This window comes from Talpa occidentalis, unplaced genomic scaffold (assembly GCF_014898055.3).
Source record: "Talpa occidentalis isolate TD23 unplaced genomic scaffold, MPIMG_talOcc4v2.1 talOcc4.9, whole genome shotgun sequence".
Classification (NCBI taxonomy): Eukaryota; Metazoa; Chordata; class Mammalia; order Eulipotyphla; family Talpidae; genus Talpa; species Talpa occidentalis.
Genome location: NW_023605305.1, coordinates 11,136,373 through 11,161,300, shown reverse-complemented (window position 1 = coordinate 11,161,300; position 24,928 = coordinate 11,136,373). Strand labels below are relative to the sequence as shown.

General features: G+C 53.4%; 2 protein-coding genes across 2 annotated transcripts; one reads left to right on the top strand and one right to left on the bottom strand.

Annotated features, from left to right (window-relative positions):
• The first annotated feature begins 239 nt into the window (after positions 1 to 239).
• On the top strand, positions 240 to 7,799 carry DDOST (dolichyl-diphosphooligosaccharide--protein glycosyltransferase non-catalytic subunit). The gene is made up of 11 exons (XM_037498294.2): positions 240 to 563; positions 764 to 874; positions 3,787 to 3,873; positions 4,909 to 5,012; positions 5,149 to 5,243; positions 5,482 to 5,575; positions 5,774 to 5,922; positions 6,309 to 6,456; positions 6,920 to 7,040; positions 7,136 to 7,242; positions 7,327 to 7,799. The coding sequence occupies exons 1-11, from the start codon at positions 413 to 415 to the stop codon at positions 7,474 to 7,476; spliced, it is 1,317 nt and encodes a 438-aa protein (XP_037354191.1). The 5' UTR covers positions 240 to 412; the 3' UTR covers positions 7,477 to 7,799.
• Positions 7,713 to 19,901, bottom strand: PINK1 (PTEN induced kinase 1). The gene is made up of 8 exons (XM_037498293.2): positions 19,506 to 19,901; positions 15,412 to 15,699; positions 14,063 to 14,163; positions 11,408 to 11,590; positions 10,787 to 10,950; positions 9,913 to 10,040; positions 9,356 to 9,592; positions 7,713 to 8,706 (listed from the first exon to the last, which is right to left on the bottom strand). The coding sequence occupies exons 1-8, from the start codon at positions 19,899 to 19,901 to the stop codon at positions 8,449 to 8,451; spliced, it is 1,755 nt and encodes a 584-aa protein (XP_037354190.1). The 3' UTR covers positions 7,713 to 8,448.
• Positions 19,902 to 24,928: the final 5,027 nt, after the last annotated feature.

The following is a 24,928-nucleotide window of genomic DNA, read 5'->3' as shown; positions in this document are numbered from 1 at the left end:
CCCCACACACTAAGAGAAGCCAGGCGGCCACAGAGCCCGCACCCCGAGGGTCAACGTCACGGCGTAGCCGATAAGGAGGCGGGAATCCAGGCTATGGGCGGGCCTTAAGGGCTCTCGGTCTTGTTGATTGGCCCTGGCTGCAGAGCTGTCCCTCGGGGATTGAGCCTTTTCCTCTGGGGAGGCGGAGCCTCTCGCTTCTTCCGCCAATAGCGCTCAGAGGCCCCGCCTCCAGTCCGGTCACTTCCGGCGGTGCTCCCCGCTCCTTACCGCCCAAGCTGCGTCCCCGGACTCCTGACCCCGGCGAACGCGGATCACTTCCGGGTGATACTTCACCACCGCGAGCCGCGATTGGACGGCCGCAGGGGCCGCTTCCGGCGCCCAGGTGCTCGGGTTCTCTGGCTGGAGGAGGAAGATGGAGCCCTGTGCTGCAGCCCGCGCTTGGTCCCTGTTGTGGCTGCTGCCCTTGCTTGGTGGGGCCTGCGCCAGCGGCCCCCGCACCTTAGTGCTACTGGACAACCTCAACTTGCGGGAGACGCATTCGCTTTTCTTCCGAAGCCTGAAGGGTGAGAGCGGGGCCCCAGGGGGCGGCGGGCTGAGAATCTGGGCTGGCCCAGGTGCGCTGCCCGCCCGCCCTCCTACTCGTTCTCCACTGGCGGGCCGCCCGCGTCTAGCCTGTAGCCCGGGGGAGGCGGTCGTGCTCTCTGAAGGGGTGATGCCCCTTTGCATGCCGTCTCCTTCAGCTTCCTGCATTCTTCTTGTGCAGATCGGGGCTTTGAACTCACTTTCAAGACGGCGGATGACCCCAGCCTGTCCCTCATTAAGTACGGGGAGTTCCTCTATGACAATCTCATCATCTTCTCCCCTTCGGTTGAAGGTAAGAGCTGCGCGTCTCCAGAATCGGGATTGGAGGCCCAGGATTGATTGGTTGCCGCCTTCTGAATCTTGGGCATATTCTGGATCATGGGATGGGTCACCAGCTCTGGTCGCTGCTATGCCAGAGTAGAGGGGAATGTTAACGCCTAACCTGGGCCCAGCAGGGCACAGCTGACGATTGTGGGATCGGTGTTGCTACCTTTGCGAAGGTAGTTTCTCTGTAAAGGAACTGGTGGAAAAGATGGAGGTTACCCTTAATTGGGTTTGCCTGTGTGCGGTGTGGAAAGAGAAAATGGTATAATGTTAATGTGGTTTGCTGTAAAGAGGCGTTGTGACATCCTATTTGAGTCTGGACAAGTATGTCTAGGGCTTAGTAGGGAACTAGTTGTTGAACAGAATGAATACCTTGCTTAGACTATCCAGTTTTGTTACTTAAGTATTTCTGTGACAGAGAACTTGCTACCTTATGAGACAGTCCATTCCATCGCTGGACTCTTGTTAGAAGTTCCTAATTAAATTTCCAGTTTTGTTTATTTGGGGGTGGGAGAGGGAAGGAGGTATTTATATTTCTCAGGGTTTTAGAGAGTAAGTCTGATGCTTAATTTACATAGGCATAGTCTTCACAATCTCATGACCTATTCAGTTGTTTTTTTCTCCAGACTAAATATCCCTGGTTCCTTTGACAGTTTTTCTTTCGTTGTGCTTTTTTGGGGGAGCTTCCTAGTTATTCTCCTTGTTAGTAGTTTCAGTTTTGTCTTTTTCTCAGAACACGTAAGTTGTCCGTCTGGGTTAAGAACAGGCTGCCATCTCTGTCTTTGATTGATGAAGCTTTGGAAGTTTTTTTGCTTTGTTGGCAGCTACTTAATTCTGTAGTTCATGAAAATTGGGTGAGCCAGTCTTCATGAAGATTGTGTTTGGAACTCTGAAATAGGGACTGAACGGCGACTGAGAACTTGCCCTTGAGATATTTCCATTTGTTTTTGAAGAAATAAAAATGAGCATTTAGAATGAGTTACCAAACCCTGTGTCGGGATGTGCATGGTGGAGTGGAGGGCCCACCCAGGTTGCACTCAAGTGTCGGTTTGGGACATGGAAGGAGGTGTGGGTAAGACGGATTGGGCAAAGGTTGAAATGGGCTGTTGTGTTGTGCCAGCAAGCACAGGGCAGCTCTGTATTGATTTGGGCAGAGGCATAAAGGAGAGTCCTAGAGCCCTCAGTGGCTTTTTCAGGCTTTAATGCTTTTTCTACGCCAGTTGTTGTGGGGCAAGGCTACAGGATGGCAAGGCTGGCAGGCCTCCCCCGTGATTCTGTACTCTTTCGGCTTGCTCTTGCATTGTCTTGTGATCCTGCCTGTCTGGGGCCACTCGTTCTCTCGTCTCTGAATGACGCCACCCTTATAGCCTCAGCGCTCAGGTGTGCCCACTTATGCAGGCCCACACCATACTCCACGTGTCCGCGCTCCCAAATGCCTCTGCATTCAAGGCTGCAGGTGATAGCCACAGAGGCTGATGGCGTAAAGCCTGACCCATTCCTTTGCCCTGCGTGTTGGGTATGAGCGTAAAGCCATCTCACACACCTAGGCCACTCTGGATCCCTTCTCCGACCACCTGTGCTAATAATTGCATAATACTTTCCTTTAAATGGATTCACCTAGAAAAAAAACAAACATCTTAAAAAGGGGCCAATAAATGAGGCCAGAACCACTACTGGAAATGGAGAGCTGCGTCATCACGTGCTCACAGCAGCTGTGACTATGCTGGGGTTATACCGACCTGGCGCCTATTGAGGGGGAGGCTTCCTCTTACCTGACTTGATTAGCTGTTGTGAGATAAGTGGTAAAGTCTGGCATCAAACTGTGACCTTTGCTGATGAGGAGAGCCTGAAGCAGCATTAGAAGAGGATTAACTTTCTGCAACCTCTGTGGCCCACATCACTTGTCACCTTTTTTTTTATTTTGGCCCTTTGTGGATTGGGTCCAACACTTTGGAAAATGCTGCCCCAGGAAAGCCTCCCGGGCACTCCCAAGGAGAAGCGTGTATCTGCTGGCAGTGTGTTTGAGTGGGGTGTGGGCTGGGGGTGGGGTTTAGGGTAAAGGCTTCTGCTCCCAGCCATCTCAAGGTGCGAGAATGCTGCCTTGGCTTTTCCCCTTCCATTTAAAGACTAGGTGAATTTGCGAGCACTCCCTCCATTTTTATGTTGAATGTTGGGGTACACTTTGGGAAAAACTCCTGAGCTTACAGCGGTCCTACTCATTGCTTATTCTGAATGCTTCTGTCAGTGAGCTGACTGGGTTGACCAGAAAAGGGGATAATCTCACAATTATAAGTGTTGGAAATTGATGTGCCTTAAAAAAAAAAGGCAGTCTACTAAGTGATTCCACTATGGCTACCACAAATCTAAATGTTGGGTGAATAGGGGGTTACTCATGTTAGGCAAATGGGTGCTAGTCTCAGGTGACAGCAACATCCTCAGATTCAAAAGTGCTCCCTCTCAGGCAGCTTAGATGGAAGTGAAATTGGGGGGCACTGGAAAAAACTTGGTGACCCCCCCAATAACTCTAGTGGTGACAAAGATACTGACATGAACGTTGCAGGTGATGACTTTGAGTGTGATTTCCGGAAATATGAGTGGGTAGACACAGCATTTCCAATGATGACACCCAGGTCACTAACTTGACAACTCGACTGGCCGACGTTTGACTATGTCACTCACAACTCTGATTTTTCACATCTGGGCACCCAGCAAATTGCCCTGTGGCCGGCATATGGGGTAACACCCCTCCCCTGTGGGCCTCAGGGGCCACTGTTCTGTGATTGACGGTGGTTGCTCTGCAGTCACTCCCACCTCTACCCACAAATGTCAGAGGGGCACAGGAGGAACCGTGGGGATCACTGAGCCCAGTGCTTCTTGCAGACTTTGGCGGCAACATCAATGTGGAGACCATCAGTACCTTCATCGACGGGGGAGGCAGCGTCCTGGTCGCTGCCAGCTCGGACATTGGTAAGTGTGACCCGGCAGCGGGTGCCGTCCACCATTTCTCTGGGGAGCTTGAAGAGCTTTACACGTGGATGCTGCCCAGCTGGTGCTCCGCAGGCAGGACTTGGTCAGGGAGGGGACCCCAGGGCCCTCGTCCCTCTGCTGCCCTGTGGGTGGAGCCAGTGGGACCTTGTGTGTGTGTTTGTGTTTTTTCCATGGTTTCGTTTGGTTTGGTGGCTCTTGGAGGGAAGGAAAGCAAGTGGGCAGCCGGCGGGGCAGAGCCCATCACAGATTTGTTCCTGTCTTGGGCGTTTGCACAGACGCTTAGATGCAGGGTGAGAGCAGGCTCCGTGCATGGGCCCGGCCCCCGCTTCACAGCACTGATCCCTCGCCAACCTTGCTGCCTTCTCCCCAGTGCCGACAGATTTTTATTTTTTTATTTTTAACATTATTTATTTTATGCAAGCACTGGGTACAGTCAGAAGCGCGGGAGGGTGAGAGAATTCACCAGAGTCAGAGCGGGGAGCAGAGCAGGCAGACAGACAGAAGACACTGCTGAGGGGAGCAGCGGGCCGCAGGAGAGGTCTGTGCGCCATGTGGGACCCTCGCCGGCGGCCAGGGATCGAACCGGCGCTGCAGAGGCCGCGGGCAGTTTCGCAGCCCAGCGCTCAACCGCTGCGCCACTGGGGAGGCCCACTAACAGATTTTTAAAACCATATTGGGCGAGCCTCTAGGTGGGGTGATGATGAGAAGAAAGAACCCTGTAAGCCCAGGCTCACCCGGGTCAGGTTCGCCTGAGGCAGCTGTGCTTCAAAGGCGTTTTTGCACAGAACCAAGGTCACTGTGTATTAGTGGGGAAGAGGGTCGGGTCGCTGTTCTTGGTCAGCTGAGATGCTGACCCTGTAGGTCGAATACCAGGCGGCTGCCCACAGGGCCTGGTCTGACCCAGTGGAGCTGTGGGGCTCTCGGGGCGACTGGGAGATGTGCCAGGACAAGTGACACGACTTGGCCCGGGGCCTCCCACAAGGGCTCAGCCAGGCACCCCTTGGGTCTGTGCAGGTGACCCTCTTCGCGAGCTGGGCAGTGAGTGTGGGATTGAGTTTGACGAGGAGAAGACGGCTGTCATTGACCACCACAACTATGATGTCTCAGACCTTGGTCAGGTAATGCGGCCTGTTGCCATCCAGGTTTGAGGCCCTTAAGCAGCATCCAGCCTGGACCAGGAGGGTGTCGGCAGGGGCTCCCTGGTTGCAGGGTGCTCTTCCTGACTGCCTGCCTGCCACACCCCGCCCCCCGCAGCACACGCTCATTGTGGCTGACACTGAGAACCTGCTGAAGGCCCCGACCATCGTGGGGAAGTCATCCCTGAATCCCATCCTCTTTCGAGGTGTTGGGTGAGTGAGCAGGGAGAGGCCAGCAGAACCTGCGGGAAGAGGGGATCACTTTCTTTTGTCAGGAAATCAACCCGAGCATGACTGGGGGTTGATCCCTTGCCCCAGTGGCAAGGGATATGCTCGGGGGCGAGGAGAAAGGAGCCAGATTCATCCCTGCAAAGAAAAGACTCTTTGGAGACCCCAGGTCCTTTGGGCTCAGTTCTTGGGGTCAGAGGCGGGCAATGCTTCTCTTCTGCAGGATGGTGGCTGATCCTGACAATCCTTTGGTCTTGGACATCCTGACAGGCTCCTCCACCTCCTACTCCTTCTTCCCGGATAAACCTATCACCCAGGTGAGAGGCCTTTGCAACCCCGAGGCCTCCAACTTTGGGCCAGTAACTGCACAGCACTGTGTTGTGTGACGCTGATGAACCGGGGGGTGGGCTGGCGCAGGGAGCATGCAGAAAACCATACTCTCGGGGCGCATGAGGAAAGCTGTCTGCCTGCCCTCTACGCGGGCATTCCTTGGAAGACACCCATCTCATTCCCAGTATCCCCATGCGGTGGGAAAGAACACCCTCCTCATCGCCGGGCTCCAGGCCAGGAACAACGCCCGGGTCATCTTCAGCGGCTCCCTGGACTTCTTCAGCGATGCCTTCTTCAACTCAGCAGTGCAGAAGGCCACGCCCGGCTCCCAGAGGTAGGCCTCGGGGCCCTGGCCTGTGTGATGGGGTCTGGGCAGGTGGGGAGGAAGGACCTTTTTAACTGCAAGTGTCAGAGGCTAAGTGGTAGGTGTTTTAAAATTAAGAGATTTGGTTGCTGTATTGCTGGAGTTGGCCCTGCAAGCTTTTCAAGGGAGCAGTGACTTATCTGGAGCCGTTTTGAAAATTGGGTATTTACGTGCAGAAGACACCCAGAAAACCACCACCTCACATTATTTCTTTTCTGTGTTCCTTTAACCAGATACCTAGATGTACGGCCTCCAGGTGGAAATGAGCAATTCTGCCTGGTGGCCAGTGGTTAGTCTTGCCTGTCGGGCAGATGGAGCGTTGTTCTGGTGCTCTCGCCGCGCCTCTCTCCTCGCAGGTATTCCCAGACGGGCAACTATGAGCTGGCTGTGGCCCTCTCCCGCTGGGTGTTCAAGGAGGAGGGTGTCCTCCGCGTGGGGCCTGTGTCCCATCATCGGGTGGGCGAGACGGCCCCACCCAACGCCTACACTGTCACTGACCTCGTGGTAAGAGTGCTTGGAGTGTGAGGGCCCCCAGTTTTGGCCAAGTTGGTTCAGCTCAGAAGCACTTATTGGACACTAAGGTGTTGGTTGGGCCTGAGGGCCCTGAGTCAGGCTGTGTCATGGTTGCCAGGTACCTGGCGGAGAACCGCTGTCCTCGTTGGAAGCCTCCTTTGAAGAGGCATAGTTTTTTTGTGGGAGGGGGGCTCACAAGAGAAGCGGCATTTGAATGGGGTTTTGAGGGTGCATCTGCCAGGTAGGAGCAGTGAGAACAGCAGGAGAGCAGTGACTACAGAGCCAGGGTGCCTGAGAGGGTGGGACCTGGCTCAGGGGCACCCTCCCTGGCCCTGGGAGGGGGTATGGGCCTCCTGGGAGTTCTTGCCAGACTCATGAGCGGGGGCTCCAGGTGGCCCAAGGGTGGCACCTCTGCAGGCCCCAGCCACCCCAGCTCACTGGCCTCTGACCTCAGGAGTACAGCATCGTGATCGAGCAGCTCTCAAATGGTAGGTGGGTCCCCTTTGATGGCGACGACATTCAGCTGGAGTTCGTCCGCATCGACCCCTTTGTGAGGACCTTCCTGAAGAAGAAAGGTGAGCGAGTCCTCAGCGCAGGACAGTCTTGCCGGGCGCGCACAGCGAGGCTGGCAGCAGCGGGCCTCTGGTGACCGGTGCCGCCTCCTCCCCAGGTGGCAGGTACAGCGTGCAGTTCAAGCTGCCGGACGTGTACGGGGTTTTCCAGTTTAAAGTGGATTACAACCGGCTGGGCTACACGCACTTATACTCGTCCACCCAGGTAAGCACTGGTCGCCACCTGTTCCCACCCCTGTGCCCCGCCCGGCGTCCCGGTGGCCAGGGCCGTCAGCGCTGTCCGTTGCAGGTGTCAGTGAGGCCCCTCCAGCACACGCAGTATGAGCGCTTCATCCCCTCAGCCTACCCCTACTACGCCAGCGCCTTCTCCATGATGGCTGGGCTGTTCATCTTCAGCATCGTCTTCTTGCACATGAAGGAGAAGGAGAAGTCTGACTGAGCGCCGGGGCCTGGGGCTCTGCCGCCAGGAGACGGGGTGTTGAGTGGGAGCCGGAGGTGTCCCTTCATGGTGGGTTGTCGTCTTTTTTTTTTTTTTTTTTTTTTTTTTTAAGCCGTGGGACAGTGGCACAGCCTTACCTCAGCGGAGATGCAGCATTGAGAACCAAGGATTGGGGCCTAGGGAATAACCTTTATGATGTTTTTCCACCTGGAGTTTAAGTGGTATTTTTTGTATGTGCAGTCACTCTCATTTCTAAAATAAAGAGAAACATCGCCCTCAAACTTCATGTGGCCCCTGTGGTGCTTTGCTAATGATGGGGCGGCTGCTCAGTAATGACGGGATAGAAAATAGTTAATTTTGTCAAAGACTGGACTGTTGTTTTCTTTAATTATGAAATGAGAGTCTCCAACTTTTCCTCAAGGGGTGAAATAAGGTTATTATTACTACATCAAGGCAGATGGGGAATCACTGAAATGGGAAATCTAGGTGAGACTTTATAATAGAATTCCAGAATTGGTTGAAAAAACCTTAAGTATATTTTTGATTTCTGCCACCAAGTACAGATAGAATTTGTATTTTATTTATTGGTTCTAAAATCATTTCAAGAAGAATCACTTTTCTTTATGGCATGTGTCACTCTTAAAGCCAAGTGTTCAGCTCCAGGCACACAGGCTTTCTGCATTTGTATTTAATTAATAATTCCTGCTAGTCAAAGGGAAATTTGCAAGTTTAGTCCACACGGGTTACGATGCGTCTAGACTCACAGCTAGCTAACAGTCCGTGAACTGTGACTCAAGCTGTTCCTTTCACCTGGAGAACCTGAAGCCTTCTGTAGGTGGCCCAGCCCGCTCCGTGCCATCTTTCTCCTGACTCCACCCTCACACATAGGCGTGCCTTCCTCAGCCTTCACAGACATCACAACACAGATGCAGTGCAAGCTCTTTTAGTAACTCGCCAGCCACGTCAGCGCCGTCACGGGGCTGCCCTCCAGGAGCAGAGCAGGAGTACGGCCTGGCACAGCGTTTCACATTCCAGGTTGGCTAGAAACAGCATCTTCATCTTTGTTTCCACACAGCTCTTCTCTGTGAGCCTGTCAGCCAGCAAAGTGGCGGCCGATTGTTGCAGGAGCCAGCTAACCATCTTGTCTAGTTTCAGGTTCTTTGGGGCTAGAATATGTTCGCCCCAGAGGCTTAAATGAAGCACATTAGCCGCTACTCGGGCAGATGGTCTCTGCAACAGGAAAGGAAGCTGCAGCTTAGAACATCGGTGATGAAGTTTTTGGCCTACAACCCCTTTTGTTAATGAGACTCCTCACTTTAGTGTCTTCCCTTCTCTAGCCCCCACCCACTTCTTTGCCCACAACTCTCTTCTGGTGCCCTCCCTTCACCTGACACTGGCTGTCCTGCCCACATTCACATCTGCCTGCAGTGGGAGCCCTGGTGTGTTGGTGCCCATTCACTGTGCATGCCACCTGAACCTGGCCTGCCTCCGATTATGGCTTCAAATGTCAGCTTTTAGCTTCCTTAATAGTAACTGGAAACTTCCAGATCTGTGCTTGGGACATGTCTTCACACCTACCTGTCACGAGATTTGGCGGTTTCTGTAAGCTATGTCTCCATCATGCATTTCTTTAAAATGCATCTTTTCCCTCTGAGAAACCTAAGCAACTAGGAAGAGCTGATGTGCGGAATTCTAATTTGGTGGGTATCCTCCCCCACTGTTTATCCTTAAGTCTATTTTGTTCTGTCCTTGGCCTTTACTTGGCAAGACAGAGGTGTGCTCTGGCACTAGTGCTTGCCCAAGCCTGGTCTTTCCCCTGGAACTTGACCTGAGGTGCCCCCCGACACCCAACCCCCGCCACACCAGGGGACAGCCGCACCTTGCTGGCCTCTCGTTGGAGCAGCGACCTCACAAGGTGTCTGGTGTCTGGAGGCGCTGACTCGGGCAGTGCAGGCAGCTGGGCTTCTTGGTAGTTGCGGCTTTCAAGGTGGGCCCTGCCCTGGCCATAAAACGGATTGGAGACTCCGAAGATTTCGTAGGCGAGCGCTCCCACTGCCCAGGCATCGGCCTTGCTGTAGTCAATCACCACCCTTGGACCAGGGCAGGCCGTGGACACCTGCTCGGGAAGGCAGTGGGTGAGCAGTCAGGCTGCTGGTGTCACGCGGCCGTGCAGACTTCTACAGGCCCCTGACTCCTGGGCTGACCTGAACTCTGTCCCAAGGAACCCAGAATTTGAGTAGTGGCTCTACTTTGTGCTGAAAAAATTCACATCTCCTGGGAACATTAGGGAGATCCAGGTTAAAGGAAAGCATAGGAGGGGATTAGTGCCAAATTGTGCGACGGACGGACGGAGTGTTTAGTAAACAGCGAGGCAGCAAGTCTCATTTGATCATTTGGTGGGAGGGTGACAGGCACTACGTGCTCAGCGGGACTTACCTCAGGAGCCATCAGGCAGCCGTTTCCGCCCCGATCCACATACCAGCTGTTAAACGGCAGTTGCAGGCCGATGCGCTCGTCAGCCAGGCAGCAGCCGAAGTCGGAGATCACCAGCCAGGGGCAGCCGTCTGGGGCGGGGCAGGCACAGGTCAGTGACTGATTCACCCACTGCTGCCCACCGCCCCCAGGCCTATGTCCTCCCTTATCAGGATGTGTGGGGAGCAGAGACTGTTCGCTTAGGGGCACTGGCAGCAAGGCCTGGGGAGCCCACGAGCCCGAGCGCTGAGTGGGAAGGGCAGCTGTTTGAACATAGAGATACTTCGAGGGAATCAAAGCCCCTATGTGAAGAACTGGATAATTTTCTAGTCACCGGAGCTGGGCCAAAACCAATGGCGCTGCTGTGATTTACTCAACAGGAGGTGCTTGGCCCAAATGACCTTGAGAGTCTTTGCACCCTGAGAGACTTTGCTTTGAACTGGAAACCCCCAATCCAAACCTAAAGTCTTTTAGTTCGTCTAGTTATCAAATTTATGAATCTCCTTTGCACTATCCCCAGGTGTTTAGGTTTACTCGAATGCTTCCAGTGACGGGGAGCTCATCGCCAGCGGCAGCGGGGCTCACATTTGGACAGCTTTCACTGTTCCAACATTCTTATGTTGCGATAAAACCTACCTTTTCTTTTACTCAAGAAAACTTCCACTACTGAGGTTTCTGATCTTTAAGTGGGCAACAGAAAAGAATGGCATTTGTCATTCCACGAACCCCACAGAGCATGAAAGCCTGCATGTGAAGGGGCTGTGACAGAACATGAAAACCACAGACCTGAGGATGCCAAACGCTCCGGGTAGTGCTGCGGGTGCGGCGGGGCCCCTACCTGCGTCCATCTCCACAAGGATGTTGTCAGATTTTAAGTCTCTGTGCGCGACGCCCTGTTGTACCAGGTGATCCACCCCTTCCAAGAGCTGCAGGGTCATGATGGTGGCGAGGCGGGGGCTTGGGGTGTTCGCGCGAAGATACTGGCGCAGGGTGCAGGGGTAGCTGGGGGAGGAAGACGGGGCGGTTGGCACATCAGCCAGCCCTGCCCTGTGCTTACTGTTAGGAGCTACAGTGCTACTCCCCGGAGCTTTGGATACTTTTTTCAAGTCTCCTTTCTGTGCCCACCCGCCTGTGATCCTGCAGTTAGGAAGAGCTGGGGCTCCACAGGGTACCGTGCACAGGCACTCCCCTAAAGCTAGGGGTGCACAGGGTGGGGAAGGGGAACTGCTGCTGCTCAAAGGACAGGTCACCCCGCCACAGAGAAGGAGCAACAGACAGGTGACTGTGTGTTCTGACACAGATGAAATTTTTTTTTCATGACATCCTAGAGGGAAGCTGCTCTCTAGGACAGGCACACCCTGCCCGGTCCTGTCTCCCAAGGGCGAGGCTCCTCCTCCCCGACACCCCATGCCAGGTGCAGAGTGACCCGCTCTCACTCGCTCCAGGCCCTCCCACTCACTTCTTCATAACGAGGAAGAGTGTCCGCCCGTGGCCCAGGCCTGCCGGGTGGAGACGCGGGGGCAGCACGTCAGGGTAGTCGACCAGGGCCCCTGGCAGCAGCGGGACAGCTGAGGTGAAGGCGCGGACAACGCGGATGATGTTGGGGTGTGGGGTGAGCTGCTTAGGACCACTTTTGGATTTTCTGTCACAGACAAGTGGGAAACGTATGAGGTCGCTGAGATACAACAGTTGGAGAGGTGATAATCTAAGGTCACAAAAAACTGACATCCATTTATTCACCCACTTAATTCAATATTTACTGAGCTCTGCATGTGCCAAATGCAGAGCCTGGAGCTGGAGGAAAACAGCCCCAGGAAGGTGACTCATCACATCTGACAACTTCGCCACTCGAGCCTCACTCCATCTGTCCCTGCACCCCGGAATCAGACAGCCTGGGTTTGAATTCCGGATCTGCCACTGCAGGTCCTTGGCCAAGTTACTTAACCTCTGGGCTCAATCTCAAATGCAAAAAAAATAAAATAAAATAAATCTCAAACTGTCGTTAGTATCTGTAAAATATCTAGACTCTGTCATCACTAGGCTTGTATGAGCTCAGTGACCTTTGTTGAACGAACAGATCCAGAAGCAGCTCACAGCGAAGATGTCACCTGCCTCCCTGCTCACCTGTTCTCCAGGCGCCCCACACCCACAGCCCTGCTGAGGCAGGTGGCTGCCTGCTGCATATCAGCCCCCCCAACCCAAGCTGACTGAGTTAGGGGCATCTGACTCGGGCCGGGAACCTGCAGTCACAGCTGATGTCCCCCGTCTGTGAAGAGTAAGTGGAGAAACGTGGCCGTGCCCCGGCAGTCAGCGGGAGCGCAGGCTAAGGGGATGCATGGACTTGGCTGGGGCCGGAGGTGTGTGAGCCACAGGGAGGGAGAGCCACAGGGCAGGAAGTAAGGACGCTGGTGAGGGGTGTGGGGAGAGGAGACGAGCGAAGCCCGGGGATGTGGAGACAGCAGTGAGAGGGCGTGAGCTGGGCCGGGTTCCCGAGGTGCAGATCCAGCCTGCGAGCAGCCCTCTACTGCGCCTTCACCGGGGGAGACCCTGCCCTGCGCAGTCACAGGGGTCAAAATGCTGCCCCCACCCCAGTGGGGGGTATCAGACCCCAGCCAAGGTTCGCGTCATCACGGGGACGTTCTGCGGGGTGTCCCAGGAGGAAGGGTGTGTGACTGCTGGGTGGGGAGGTGCTGCATGCATGTGTGAGGCCTGGGATGGGATGGGGGGCTGTGGCGAGGGCAGCCCACGAGTAGCTCATGGGTTGCCTTGGGTGGGGCGGGGGAGCACAGGACATGCAAGTGGGACATCATAAGAAATTGGGGGGGGGAAATCGGGGGAGAAGTGAGAGGAGCAGATGACAAAGGGCTGAGCTGGAGGTCCCTCGTGAGCAAAGGCTGAGTAGGGGTACCCCTGGGTGCTCTCAGGAGTGTTTCTCCTGAGGCGGTGCTAGGTTGCAATAGCACTTGAGGCCTCAGACCTGCCGTGCTCACCTAAACACCCAGACAACGACCTACCTACCAAGTAAGCAAAACACAAAGAGAGCTGACTGCACCGCTGGGGAGAACCAACAAACAAGGGCGCGGGGATGAAGGTCTGGTGGCATAAATGCGAGGACGAAAGCCGAAGCAGGGAAAGGCCTGGAGAGCGGCAGGGAATTAGAATGGGTGGTAGGGCTGGAGGGCGTCACGTCAGCAGCTGAACGAACACCACAGGCATCACCCTAGGGTAGTTTTAGCTCCCCTAGCTGCTGCCGTTCAGATCCTCCTCTTCCCTACAAAGCGCTCAGGAGAAGAGGCGGCCGTGCTGGGCCCACCAAGCAGCTGCTTCTCTGGCCTTACGGACCCTCAGTCATACTCGAGCTGCCAAACCATAGACGGTTTCTACCTTCCTGCTGCTGACAACTAGATCTACAAGACAGCTCTCCAGTGAATGGCCGGGAAGGCAGGCCCCACCTCGTCCTGGTTCAGGTGAGCCATTGTCGCCTTGGCGATGAGCTTGCGCTTCCGGCTCTGTGGGCCCGGGGCTGTTGCCCACCGCCTTCCCTCTGCAGGGAATGTTTCGTTATGCTTCTTTGCCCAAGTGGTGCCTATTCATCCTTCAAAAAGAAGCACAAACTGTCCCTCTGAAGGGACATACCACCCCAGGGGTCCCTCAGCACCCCCAACTCACTCTGCTCCTAACCTGTCTGGCTCCCCTGCCACATGAACTCTTGAGGAACAGGCCACTTTTGTTTTTCAAAATCTGCCGACACCATCAGGTGCACTGCAGCCAGTGGGAGAGTGTTTTCCCTCCACTAGGGACAGAGTTCTGTTTTTACCAGGAGGTGCTGCTCCGCCTGGGGCGGCCCCAGAAGGCAGGCGAGTCCTCACACTCTGACCGGTGCTTTGGGCAGCCGTCTCTCCCTGCCCCAGGGCACCTCAGCCATCGGCACCTTCAGCTGGAGATGATCTGCCATCTCGCCCACGCTAAGTGACCTTCCAGCTGAAACGCTGCCCTTAACTACCCCCCGCCCCCGTAAGCAGTCCTGTTGGTGTCAGCCGCGGCGCTGAGGACACAGGTGGCGATTTTGCTGTCAAAGAACCCACAGGTGGTGCGGCGGGCAGCGGACACTTACCTGTAAGAAACTGCTCCGTACTCCCCAGCCAAGGCCACTCGGCTGGCCGGGACCAGCTCCTGGCTCATGGTGCTGAAGATGGCTTCGCTGGACGAGCCGGCCTGGAACACACCACAGGGACCCCGAGTTACACAGACTGAGGGGTGGTAAGTCCGAGCCCTCCCTGTAGTGGGTCCAGGACAGCGACTGCCCAGAATCGGCTCTGACCTTCAGGAGAAGATAGCCCCTCTGAGGAGCCCAGCTAACTAGTTTCTCCCTCAAACTCCTTGCTGCTCAGGGGCGCAGGGCAGGAAGAGACGTTCAGAGATCAGGGCCCGGGAGCCTTCCTCCTGCCAGAGGTGTCCCTGGGCAACCCCAGGCTCGGCACAGACCCCGGATCACCAGAAATGATGAAACTCCTTCAGCCGACAGGGAGCCTGACCCGCCCACGGCGGCCAGAGCTGTGGAGGATCCCAGAGGCGCGTCCCCACCCCAGCAAAAACCAACAAATAAGCAAACCAAAGAGGACAAGCACCTCACTTTACTCATCTCCTCTCAGGACATGTAAAACCTGTTCAGTATCAGGAAGACCCTAAAAAATCACGGTTTTTCGCTTTTGTGACTGCAATTGCGGTCACGCCCCAGCCAGGGGAAGTTTTGATGCTGAGACTGGATGTTTCCCAGGTGAAGGATTCGGCTATTTGGCTACTGGCCTGGTGGTGCAATCGTCTAACCACCTCGTTCCTCAAACCAAGAAATGGCACCCGGCAGCGCCCCCCACGAGCTCAGCGGGCCCTGGAAGGCAGCTCTGGGCGGGAGAGGACACTGGGTCTGGATGAATTCTCCAAACCCACCTGGGAGGGGCCAGTCAAGAAATCCTCTCAGTGGGTGGAAATCTTTGTTTTTTGAGGGGAAAATGTTCAATTCCCCAAATTCTTTTCCAAGAGTTGCGAGCAGGGAGGTGAGAAGCCCCTGAACTTGAGGTGAGTGGGCGGTGAGCTTAGAGGGAAGGCGCGTGGCGCCTCCTCTCAGGTGCAGCAGGGCAGGGGGTGGACCTGACCAGCACCAGCAGCCTGGCGCTCAATGGCTGGGGCACCTGCTGCTCCAGGTGTGGCGCACGGGCCGGCAGCAGGTGTCCATGGAAGCCTGTTTGGTGTGCAGGTCCTGAGCCGGCCCCCAGCCTGCTGGTGCCCGGGTGGCTGGACGACCCACAATCTGGGACCCAGGTCTGAAGAGCTCTGAGGTGAGAGGGCGAGGAAGGTTATGGAGAATCTGAGTCTGTTCTAATCTACTTCCTGGGAGAAGGTGCTCCGTGCACCAAGACCGGCGTTTTGAGAGCTGCCTGCTTTAGATGAAGGCCCCGTCCTTACCGAGATGTTCCACATCATCTTGATGGCTAAGGGAAACGCGGGGGCCAGTGGGGCTTGCTCCTCCTCCTCTCCATGGGGGTCGACATCTGGGCCTCTTCCCGGAAGGAGCCCACTGCTCTTTGCCACCTCCAGGTTCTGGGGTGACACGGGCATGGTGGCTTCGTACACGGCAGCACTGCAGCCCTTGCCAATGGACTGCCCGATGAGATACTCCTCCAGCCGGAAGCCCTGCCAGCGTCGAGTGTCCAGCGGGTCAGGCAGCAGCTTGCTTTTCTGGGCAAAAATTGCCTGTGAGGAAAAAATCATGCACTGTGACCCAGGGTGCCCGGGAAGCCCCCAGTAAAGGGAAACGGGGGAGGAGCGGCTTCCACTGACCAGACCAAGAGCTAAACAAAGCACAGCTGAGCTTGGTTTTACTACTCGGCCCTGCTTTTCTCTCTCATACTTTGGTAACCCCCTCCCCCACCTCCAGAACACTGGGTTAGCCTGAGCCCCGGGTAGGCCTGAGCCCTGTGCTGTTTTCTTCTTGCACACACCTCTGGTAACATTTACTTATTTTTTGCAAAGGGAGAAGTTTTGTAAAAAGAAACACCTGCGCAGTCACAGGTGGCAGGAGAGCTGACCTGCAGTAGTTTACCTGATAAATTAGACACAGGAAGAGGCAAAGAGTAAAGGGAAAATAGAGCGAGTCCAGCAACACGCTGTAACGCAAGTGGTGTAAACACCTTGCTAGACGCGGTATTTTTGGACTGGGCTGACCTCAGGTAACAGCTGGAAGGAGGAAATGACTACCCTTGCCGGCTGCTGTGTGCCCTGGTCACACTTATCTTTCTCTGCTTCCCTCTGCACCCCTAATTCCTCTGTCCTGCTCTGCCTGGCTCATCCCTACTTACCCCTCGAGCTCCAGCTCCTCGGCCCTCTGTGACCAGTCCCGGCAAGCACAGCCCACGCACTCTTCCCTGCTGGAGACTTCCTCTCGCGCTCAGTACCTTTTAACTAGCCCGAGAACTTTTAACTTTCTTTCAAAGATGAACGTCCGTCTGCCTTGCCAAGTAGTTGCTAAGCTCCATGGAGCAGTAGCAGAGTTTTTAGAGTAACCCTTCATCAGCCATGGGTTCGAGAATGAGGTATACTACTTTACTCTGTACTTTGAAATATAGACTCACAGAAAGTTGACACAACACAGACAAACCTAAAAAAAGAAAAATAAAACCCAAAACAGCAGTCTTATGTACCCCCTTACCTAGCTCCGTGGTGGCGACCCCCGACAGAGCGCTGTTAAGAGCCGGGAAGTAGCCCTGGCACAGCATCCTGTGACCTGTGGGCGCCTGGACTCAGTGCCCGCTGGGTTCACATTCTCTCTCACCCACATCCTCTCCTGTCTGCAGTCCCCCCAGGAGCAGGGCGTCATCACCCCCACACTCAGGTACAGAACCGTGCCGTTGCGCCACCTCTGTATCTGCGCCGGCCCACTCCGTCCCCGGCAGCCACTGACCGGCTCTCCATCTCTAGTTTTGTCATTTCAGGAATCTTAGAGAAATGGAATCTCACAGTGTGTGGCCTTTGGAGACTTTTTTCACTAGGCATAATGTCCGAGAGGCTGGCTTCGGGGGTCCCCTGTGTCAAGAGCTGATTTCCTTGTTATTTAGTATCCCATCAGACAGTGCACCAGAGCACCTGCTGCAGGACACTGGGGTTGTTTTTCACATTGTGTGTTACAAGGATGCTGTGAACTTTTGCACACAAGATTCAGAAAACTATTTAAAAAACACTGAGGTAAAGAACATATAACTGAAAATTCAGCATCTCATCCATTTCTACGGCTACAGTTCAGGGGCATTAAGTCCAGTCCCACTGCTGTGTGGCCCTCGACTCCGTCCATGTCCAGGCTCTCTTCTGGACAAACTGAAACTCTGCGCATTAAGCACCGACCCCCTGCCTGCCTCCCCTCGGCCCTGGGGACCACCGCTCTACTTTGGCCTGTGATTCTGACTACTCCCAGCAGAACCGTGCCGTGTTTGTCTTTTTTGTGGCGGGCTTACTTCACCTTGCAAAATGTCTGCCCGGGTCACCCACGCCCTGGGAACAACACTCCAGTGTATGCGTGTGTCATGTTTTGCTCCGTCCAGCGCTGATGGACACGTGGGTTGCTTCTCTTTCACATTTTGACTACCGTGACAAAGGCTGCTATAAACACGGGTGTATAAATATCTGCTCAAGTCCTTCCAATTCTTTTGGGTATATATCCAGCAGTGGAATTGCTGGATCTATTTTTAATTTTCTTTGAGAACTGCCATACTGTTTGCCATCACGGCTCCTTGTGTACAGGTTTTTGTGTGACGTAAGTTTTATTTTTCTGGGTAAACGCCCAGCGTTACGATGGCAGGTTTAGTTTTGTAAGAAACTATCTACTATTTTTCAGAGTGGTTTCACCTTTCTATAGCCTCATCCTCAGTCTAGTTGCTCTGCGTCCCTACCAGCATTTGGTATTATCTCTATATTTTTAAAATTTTAGCTGTTCTGTTAAGTATGCAGTGTTATCCTATTATATTTTTTAATAAGCATTTCCTTAATGACTGATGACCACCTTCTCACAGGCTATTCTGCATCTGCTCTTGGGAAGCACAGTGACAAGCTTTCTGCCTATCTTATTACTGGATTTTTTTCATATGCCTCCATCTAAAGGGAGCTAACATACTCCCGTCTAACAGCATATGCAATTTTAGCACTGGAGTTGCCAGATCTGGTGATTTTTTTTTTTCAAAATTAATGATGTAAATTAAAAAAAAAGGAAATTGACAGATAATTAAACTATTAAAGACACAGGAGGGTAAAGTGTGAGAGAAGGGCACGCAGGTGATAAGCTTAGGAGGATCAAGCTCCTCAGTTTAAAAAAGTGTCCAGGATTTAAAGTAGGATTTGTCAAGTTTTCTACCCTTGGCCTCTGCCAGTGAAGCCATAGCTCACGACACGGACAGCATCCGGGGATAAGGCCAGCTGTCACCTGTCACCCCAAACTGGCCCAAGCCCAAACATGAGATGTCCTGGGCTGGAAACCAAGAAACAAGGGAGACACTGCTTTGTCCCTCATCAGCTGTGTCCTTGGGCGGGTCACCCCAACTCCACCACCTCAGCCCTAAGCTGTAAAACACTGGGGTTGAACTAACACAGTCAGAGGTTCTAAACCCCAGGGAGACCTCCTGGATTAAACAGGGAATTCTGCCAACAGAGGCACCGCCTTGACCTCAACGGTCTTCCCTGCAGATTCTGGACTTGCCAGACCCATAGAGGGAGAGTCAACCCTTAATCTCTCTCTCTAAACGCACTCCGTTTGTTATCCAGACAACACTAAACTTTTGGCTGGATAGAAACAGAAGTCTCTGAGCTACTTTAAACAATTAAATAGCCTAAGCGCCCTGGGTGAATCTAGTCACCGTAACCACACAGATTAACCAACAGCCTTTAGGTCTGGCGTTTTCTCCTGTTCCTAGTTTTTCCTTTAGCTTCAGCGATGTCACCGGCTGTTTGGCTAAACCGTGGAGGCAGCCTGGCTCGGTGGTTGAGGGCACAGGCTTTGGCGAGTCAGACTTTGGGCGCTGCCCTTTATAGCTCTGTGGCTCCGGGCAGTTACTTCACCTTGCCTCGCCCACAAGTGCGGACGGACCACCTCCAGGACAGACGCACTATTACTGAGTTGCCATTAAATTTTAGACAATTAACATAAAGGCACTGGCCAGGGTGTAACGGAAGCTATATTTAGGGGGCTGTTTCCTTGAACACGCTGTTTAAGGAAAACCGTCAAACAAGTGCGAGGTGGTGGTGGCTTATCAGGAGATCAACAACATGAAAATAAGTCATAATCGGTGATTTCCAATGAATTTCTGGCTCCAAGAGGCGTGCATCCTGACGCGGAGTCCGCGTCACCCTTGCCCCGCCCATAGCCAATAGCCACGCCCACAGGCCCCGCCCAGCCCCGCCCCTGGCTCTAGACAGCCCCGCCCCTGCGTCTAGCAAGCCCCGCCCCCAGCCCCGGCCCGTTCCCTTACACGCCCCCGCCCCGCTCCCCCGCCCCGCCCCGCCCCGCTGGCGCTCACCTGGATCTCCTGACAGGCCGAGGCCGCCCGCCGGCCCTCCGCCTGCTTCTCCTCGATCAGCCCCAGCCCCAGCCCGAAGGCCAAGAAGACAGCCCGGCCGCAAGGGCCCGCGCAGCCCCGGGCCCCCGCCAGGAACCGCCGCTGGAGCCGCGCCGCCAGCCCGGCCACCGACTGGCGGAAGAAGCGGTAGCGGTCGGGAAGCCCGAGCCCGAACCTGCGCGGCTCCGCGCCGGGCCCCGGGGCCTGGCCCGGGCGCTGTCCGCGGCCCCGGCCCGCCGCGGGGCCCGGCCACTCGGGCCGCTTCCAGCCGTAGGCCGGGCCGGACTTGGCCGTGAAGCGCAGCAGCAGCGCTCGGCCCAGCTGCAGGCCCCGGCCCAGCGCCTGTCGCACCGCCATGGTGGCGCCGCGACCCGGTCGCCGCCGCGGGCGTCCCGGACGCGACCGCAACGACAACAAACGCGGGCGACGCCGCCGCGCAGGCGCGGGCCGGGGGCGGGGCCGCCGCGCCGGCAGTTCCCGGGCGGGCCGCGCGGGGGCGCTGTGCGGACGGGGCGGCGGGCGCGGCCGTGGGGCTCGCGGGTCAGGCGCTCCGGGAACGCCTGGGGACGGCGCCGGCCCTGGGCAAATGGAGACACTGAGCAGGGAAACGAGCGTTCACTGCGCATCGCACTCGGGGCCAGGGCCTGTTAATTTTCCCACCAGCGAGAGGGGACGGTCGTTTGTGTAGGGAAGGAAGTGGAGACAGAGCAAGTGACGGGTGGCAACGCCCAGTGTCAGCGCTGAGCTCGTTTTCACGTTGCTGGGACTACTGAGCCCCTGCCCTCCCCAGGCCCAGAGGCTCCTCCCCACATGGCCACCGTCCCCGCTCCCTCGAAGGGACCCCAAGAGGAATCTCACTCAAAAGTCACTGAGGCCACAAGTCATAACCAGTCTGTTCTGGTTAGTGACCGGACCCTATTACCCAAATCTGCTAGTAGGAATATCTGATAAAGGGAATCCCATGCAGTGATTCTTCTTGCCTTTTTAAAAGGGAATTTTTAGACATAACTAAAAGTGGGATCGCATGGTGAATCCCATGTACCACTATCCAGCTTCCCCAATCAATATTCACCTTTCTCATCTTGGCCATTAGTTTAATCCAGACCCCAGATACTACATTATTTCATTTATAAATACTTCAGTATCTAAGAGGTAAGAACTCTTTTTTGAAGAAACAATATTATCACCTCTAAAAAGATTAACTCCACTATATTATTTACTACCCGGTTGAGATTCAGATTTCCCTGTTGTTTTGTTCTACAGTTATTCAAATTGGAATCCAGTTTCGTTGGCAGGTGGTTCTCTGTTTTTTTTTTTGTTTGTTTTTTTTTAAGATTTATTTATGCATACAAGAGCTGGGGTACAGGCCAGAGATGCAGGGTGGGGGGGTGGGGTGAGAGGATTCACCAGAGACAGAGCAGGGAACAGAGCAGGCAGATAGACCCAAGTACACTGCTGAGGGGAGCAGCAGGCGAGACAGGAGAGGTCTGCCGTGCCATGTGGGTAGCTCCCCAGCTGGCTGCTATCAAACCCGCGCTGCAGACAGCTTCACAGCGCCGCGCTCAACCGCCTGCACCACCAAGGAGGCCCTGGCAGGTTGTTCTTTAACAAAGAACTAAACCATGCCTGGGCTAAGGAGGCAATATTTTGCAGTGCTGCCATTAAATAAAAAAAGTTCCTGTAATCATGGATAGGTCCGCTCCTGACCCTTTATGGCTAGTTGTGGGTCAGAGGCTCTGGAAGATAAGTAAAATGTTCTCATAGGTATGGCCCTGTGCCTGTGTGTGACTGGATGAACTTCAGGGCAAGGAGTCAATTTGATATTTATCTCTTGTAAATGTCCATCCTCTTAAGTCTGTTCTATTTCTTCTAAGACTCAAGTCTTCCAAATTTGCTATTGACTTTGTTTCCCAAAGATCTTATAGCAATCTCAACACTTGCAGGAAATGAGCACTCAGATCATTTTTATTCTGTACGTTTGCCCCCGGCAGCCTCTGCATCATCTGGGAGTTAGTGAGACAAGCACGCTCTCTGGGACTGCCAGGTCACTGAGTCAGAACTTGGAGTAAATTTAACAAGATCCCTACGGGATTTCCCATTGTTTTGGGCCAGCCATTTTAGGGGGTGTCTTCACTTTGATTCTTCTGATGATTATGTGATGCAAAAGGCAGGATGGACACACACACACACACACACACACACACACACACACACACACACACACACAGAGAGAGAGAGAGAGAGAGAGAAAGGCAAAAGGCTCTTTCTCCTTGAGAAAGCAGCCAAGTAGCTGTTGCTGGAGTCCGCCTCCAGTCATCCAAAGAGTCTGACCTCCAGGGTTGCTTGGCCACGGGATGGACCCATGGCTAGGGACAGGGGACCCATTGTATTAGCAGTGTGGATGAGTGTGGGTGTGCGTGTGTGCATACATGCATTCTGAGCTCTCTTATCGGGAGAAATGACAGGGCCCTTGTGCTATGATGGGCTATGCATCCTATTTATTTGGGAGAGAGAAACATAAATAGATGAGTTTCTTTCTAATTTATATATAGAGGCACAAGGAAACCCATTATCGGCTTTCATATTTTTGACTGATATAAAATGCTCCATTGTATTTGTCTTATTTTTGGAGAAAGACAAGGAAGAGAAGGTTGGAGAAAGGACCACAGGCTCACCTATGGAAACTTAGTTGGGGCAAAGGTCTCATTTAAAGTGTAAATCTGGGCCTCCCCTGTGGCGCAGCAGTTGAGCGCTGGGTTGCGAAGCTGCCTGCAGCCTCTGCAGCGCCGGTTCGATCCCCGGCTGCTCCCAGGGCACCGGAAGAGGGTCCCACATGGCGCGCAGACCTCTCCTGCCGCCTGCTGCTCCCCTCAGCAGTGTATTTCGTCGGTCTGCCTGTTCTGTTCCCTGCTCTGGCTCTGGTGAATTCTCTCACCCTCCCGCGCTTCTGACAGTACCCAGTGCTTGTATAAATAAATAAATAAATAAATCTTTAAAAAATAAAGTTTAAATCTATGTGTCTGCTGTGTGTGATTATCATCACAGCTCTCCTCTTTAATGTTTACTGAAGTTCAGGAGAACAAGAGTTTCTCCCAGAAATTTAATGTTTTAATTACAAGGATTTTCTTTACTCTCCCAGGAATGTAACCTTTTACCTGGAGGCTTGTTATACATTAAAGGATGCATTTGTTATCAGTCTTTGGGATTTCTTCTCTTAAGGTGCAAATACACTCTCTAGACGTGGATGCTTAACTCACTCACCTGCTGGAAATGAAATCTCCAGACTGATGTTAGCTAATCCTCCATGAAGGCCATGCAGTTTCATGCTCAACAGAGCAGTGGACTGGCTCGCTGCTCCATCTGTGAAAAATCTTAAGTTGTTTCTGACAGTTCTGAACCAAGCACAGCGTGGTGCTTAATTCTTTAGCAACTGTCTGGACAGAGAAGCTTCCAGCAGGGATGGCAGGGGTTCCCTGTTCTCCGAGCTCAGGTGGATACTGATTTATTGTGGCAGGGACATAGGGATGATGGTCCTGATTCCATTCGTCCCCATCTGTTCCCTGAGAAGGAAAAGTCTTCCCATGATGGCACCGTCTTGGGCCTCAGGGGATCACCCCAAGGCCCTCCCATCCCCCATCTCTTTAGTGTGTCCCAAGAAGGTGAAACATGGGGTGTAGGGTTTTCTACTGAGACATCTGTTTCTATTCCAGATTTCATACTTTATACGAGAGTCTCATTCATTCAGAGATCATTTATGGAACATTATGTACCAGGCAGCCTTTGAGATGCTCAGCCACAGGAATCAGAGAGTGGAGAGGCCAAAGGGGTTCTTCTCTGGCACCCACTCTGCTTTGTGGGCGTCTGTGTCTTCATCGTACTCTTTTCCCTCCAGGAATTTTGTAAAACTGCATAGTTTTAGTCAAGTACATAATATTCCCAAGAAGCATCATTTAACCTTCCTCCAAGGGACATGGGTGAAAAAGCTGATGGTAATGGAAAAAAGGAAAAAGACCAGACTTAAAAAGAGAGAGAGAATTGTTAAGGGCTGTTTGACCTTCCCTTCTGGACAGTGTCCTCTGGCACCGTTTCAATGCTTTTTGTCTCCTCTTGGCAAGAGACGGACACATTTTCCCAGGACAGCAACATCCTTTATCCACAAACCATTTCAGAAATGCTACCTCCAAATTGCCAGCAGAGGTGGAAGGAGTTTTTGTTGAAACTGTTGACAGAGCAAAGCTGCTGCCAAATCAGAATCTGGCTGCTTCAAACTCCTGGGCTGTATGTAGTGTGGGGAGATTAGAAGCAGACAAGGGCGCACGCAGAGTGAGATCTCATTGGGAAGAGGTGTCTCCTTTTGCCCCGGGCAAGAAGGGTAAAAAGCAACGTGATCAGCAGTCGTGGCAATCTGTGGTTCCTGCAGTCGAATTAATTTGCTTCCCAGCAGGGATTATTCAAAGGACAAACATGGCCACATTACCTGCTGCTTAAAGACCTTCACCAGCTCTTTGTCTTTGCCCATTGCCTTAGGATAAACCCAAGCTCCTTAGGCCAGCACTGAAGGTTCTTCATGCTGTGACCTCAGCATCTTCCTTACTGTCCCCCTTCCCTGCTCTTTATAACGGAGCAATACTGAATTACTTGCAGTTTTCCCAAGCATCATGCTGATCCCTCTGTCTTGATTTACCTATTTAAAGAATCATACCTAAGGTCACCTCCTCCAGGAAGCCACCTTTGACCTTTCCTAGACTGGGCTAGAGGCCGATTGTCTATTCCCCCCTCCAAACCGTGAGTGCTGTAAGGACAGGGATAGTGATTTTTAAGTCTTAGATTCCTAGCACCCAGCAAGGGCACTGCTGGGTACCCAGTCCTTGTGTGAGAACCATCTGGGAACACAGGCCTTCCTCCATGGGCAGATTCACTCCCAAGGGGTAAGGAGGAAAGAAGGAGCTGGTCCATCTTTCCAACCCCCTCCCCCAATCACATGACTCACTCTTTCCCAGGGGAAGCAAGGGAGAGAGTGGGGAGGAGCCAGAAAGAAGCAACAGGGGAGCCAAATGTGGAACAGCTCACTTCCCAGAATCAACTATTGCATTTGCTCTCTGAAATTTACATTATAATATTACTAAATGAATATCCTTTCTATGACTTCCTTCTTTTTATCCCGTTTTTAAAGTCTTTTAAATAAAACAATAAACAATAAATTATAAAATAAAAATAATATATATAATGGTTTAAAAAACACTAACAGTACATCTAGAGGTGTTTAGCAATAATCCCAGGATGTGTGTCAAAAGCAATAATCTCTGTTGCAACTCCTCAGACCAGAGGCAATATTTTACTTTTAGCTATTTCTTCCAGAGTTTCCTCCAGATCTCTAGTACCTC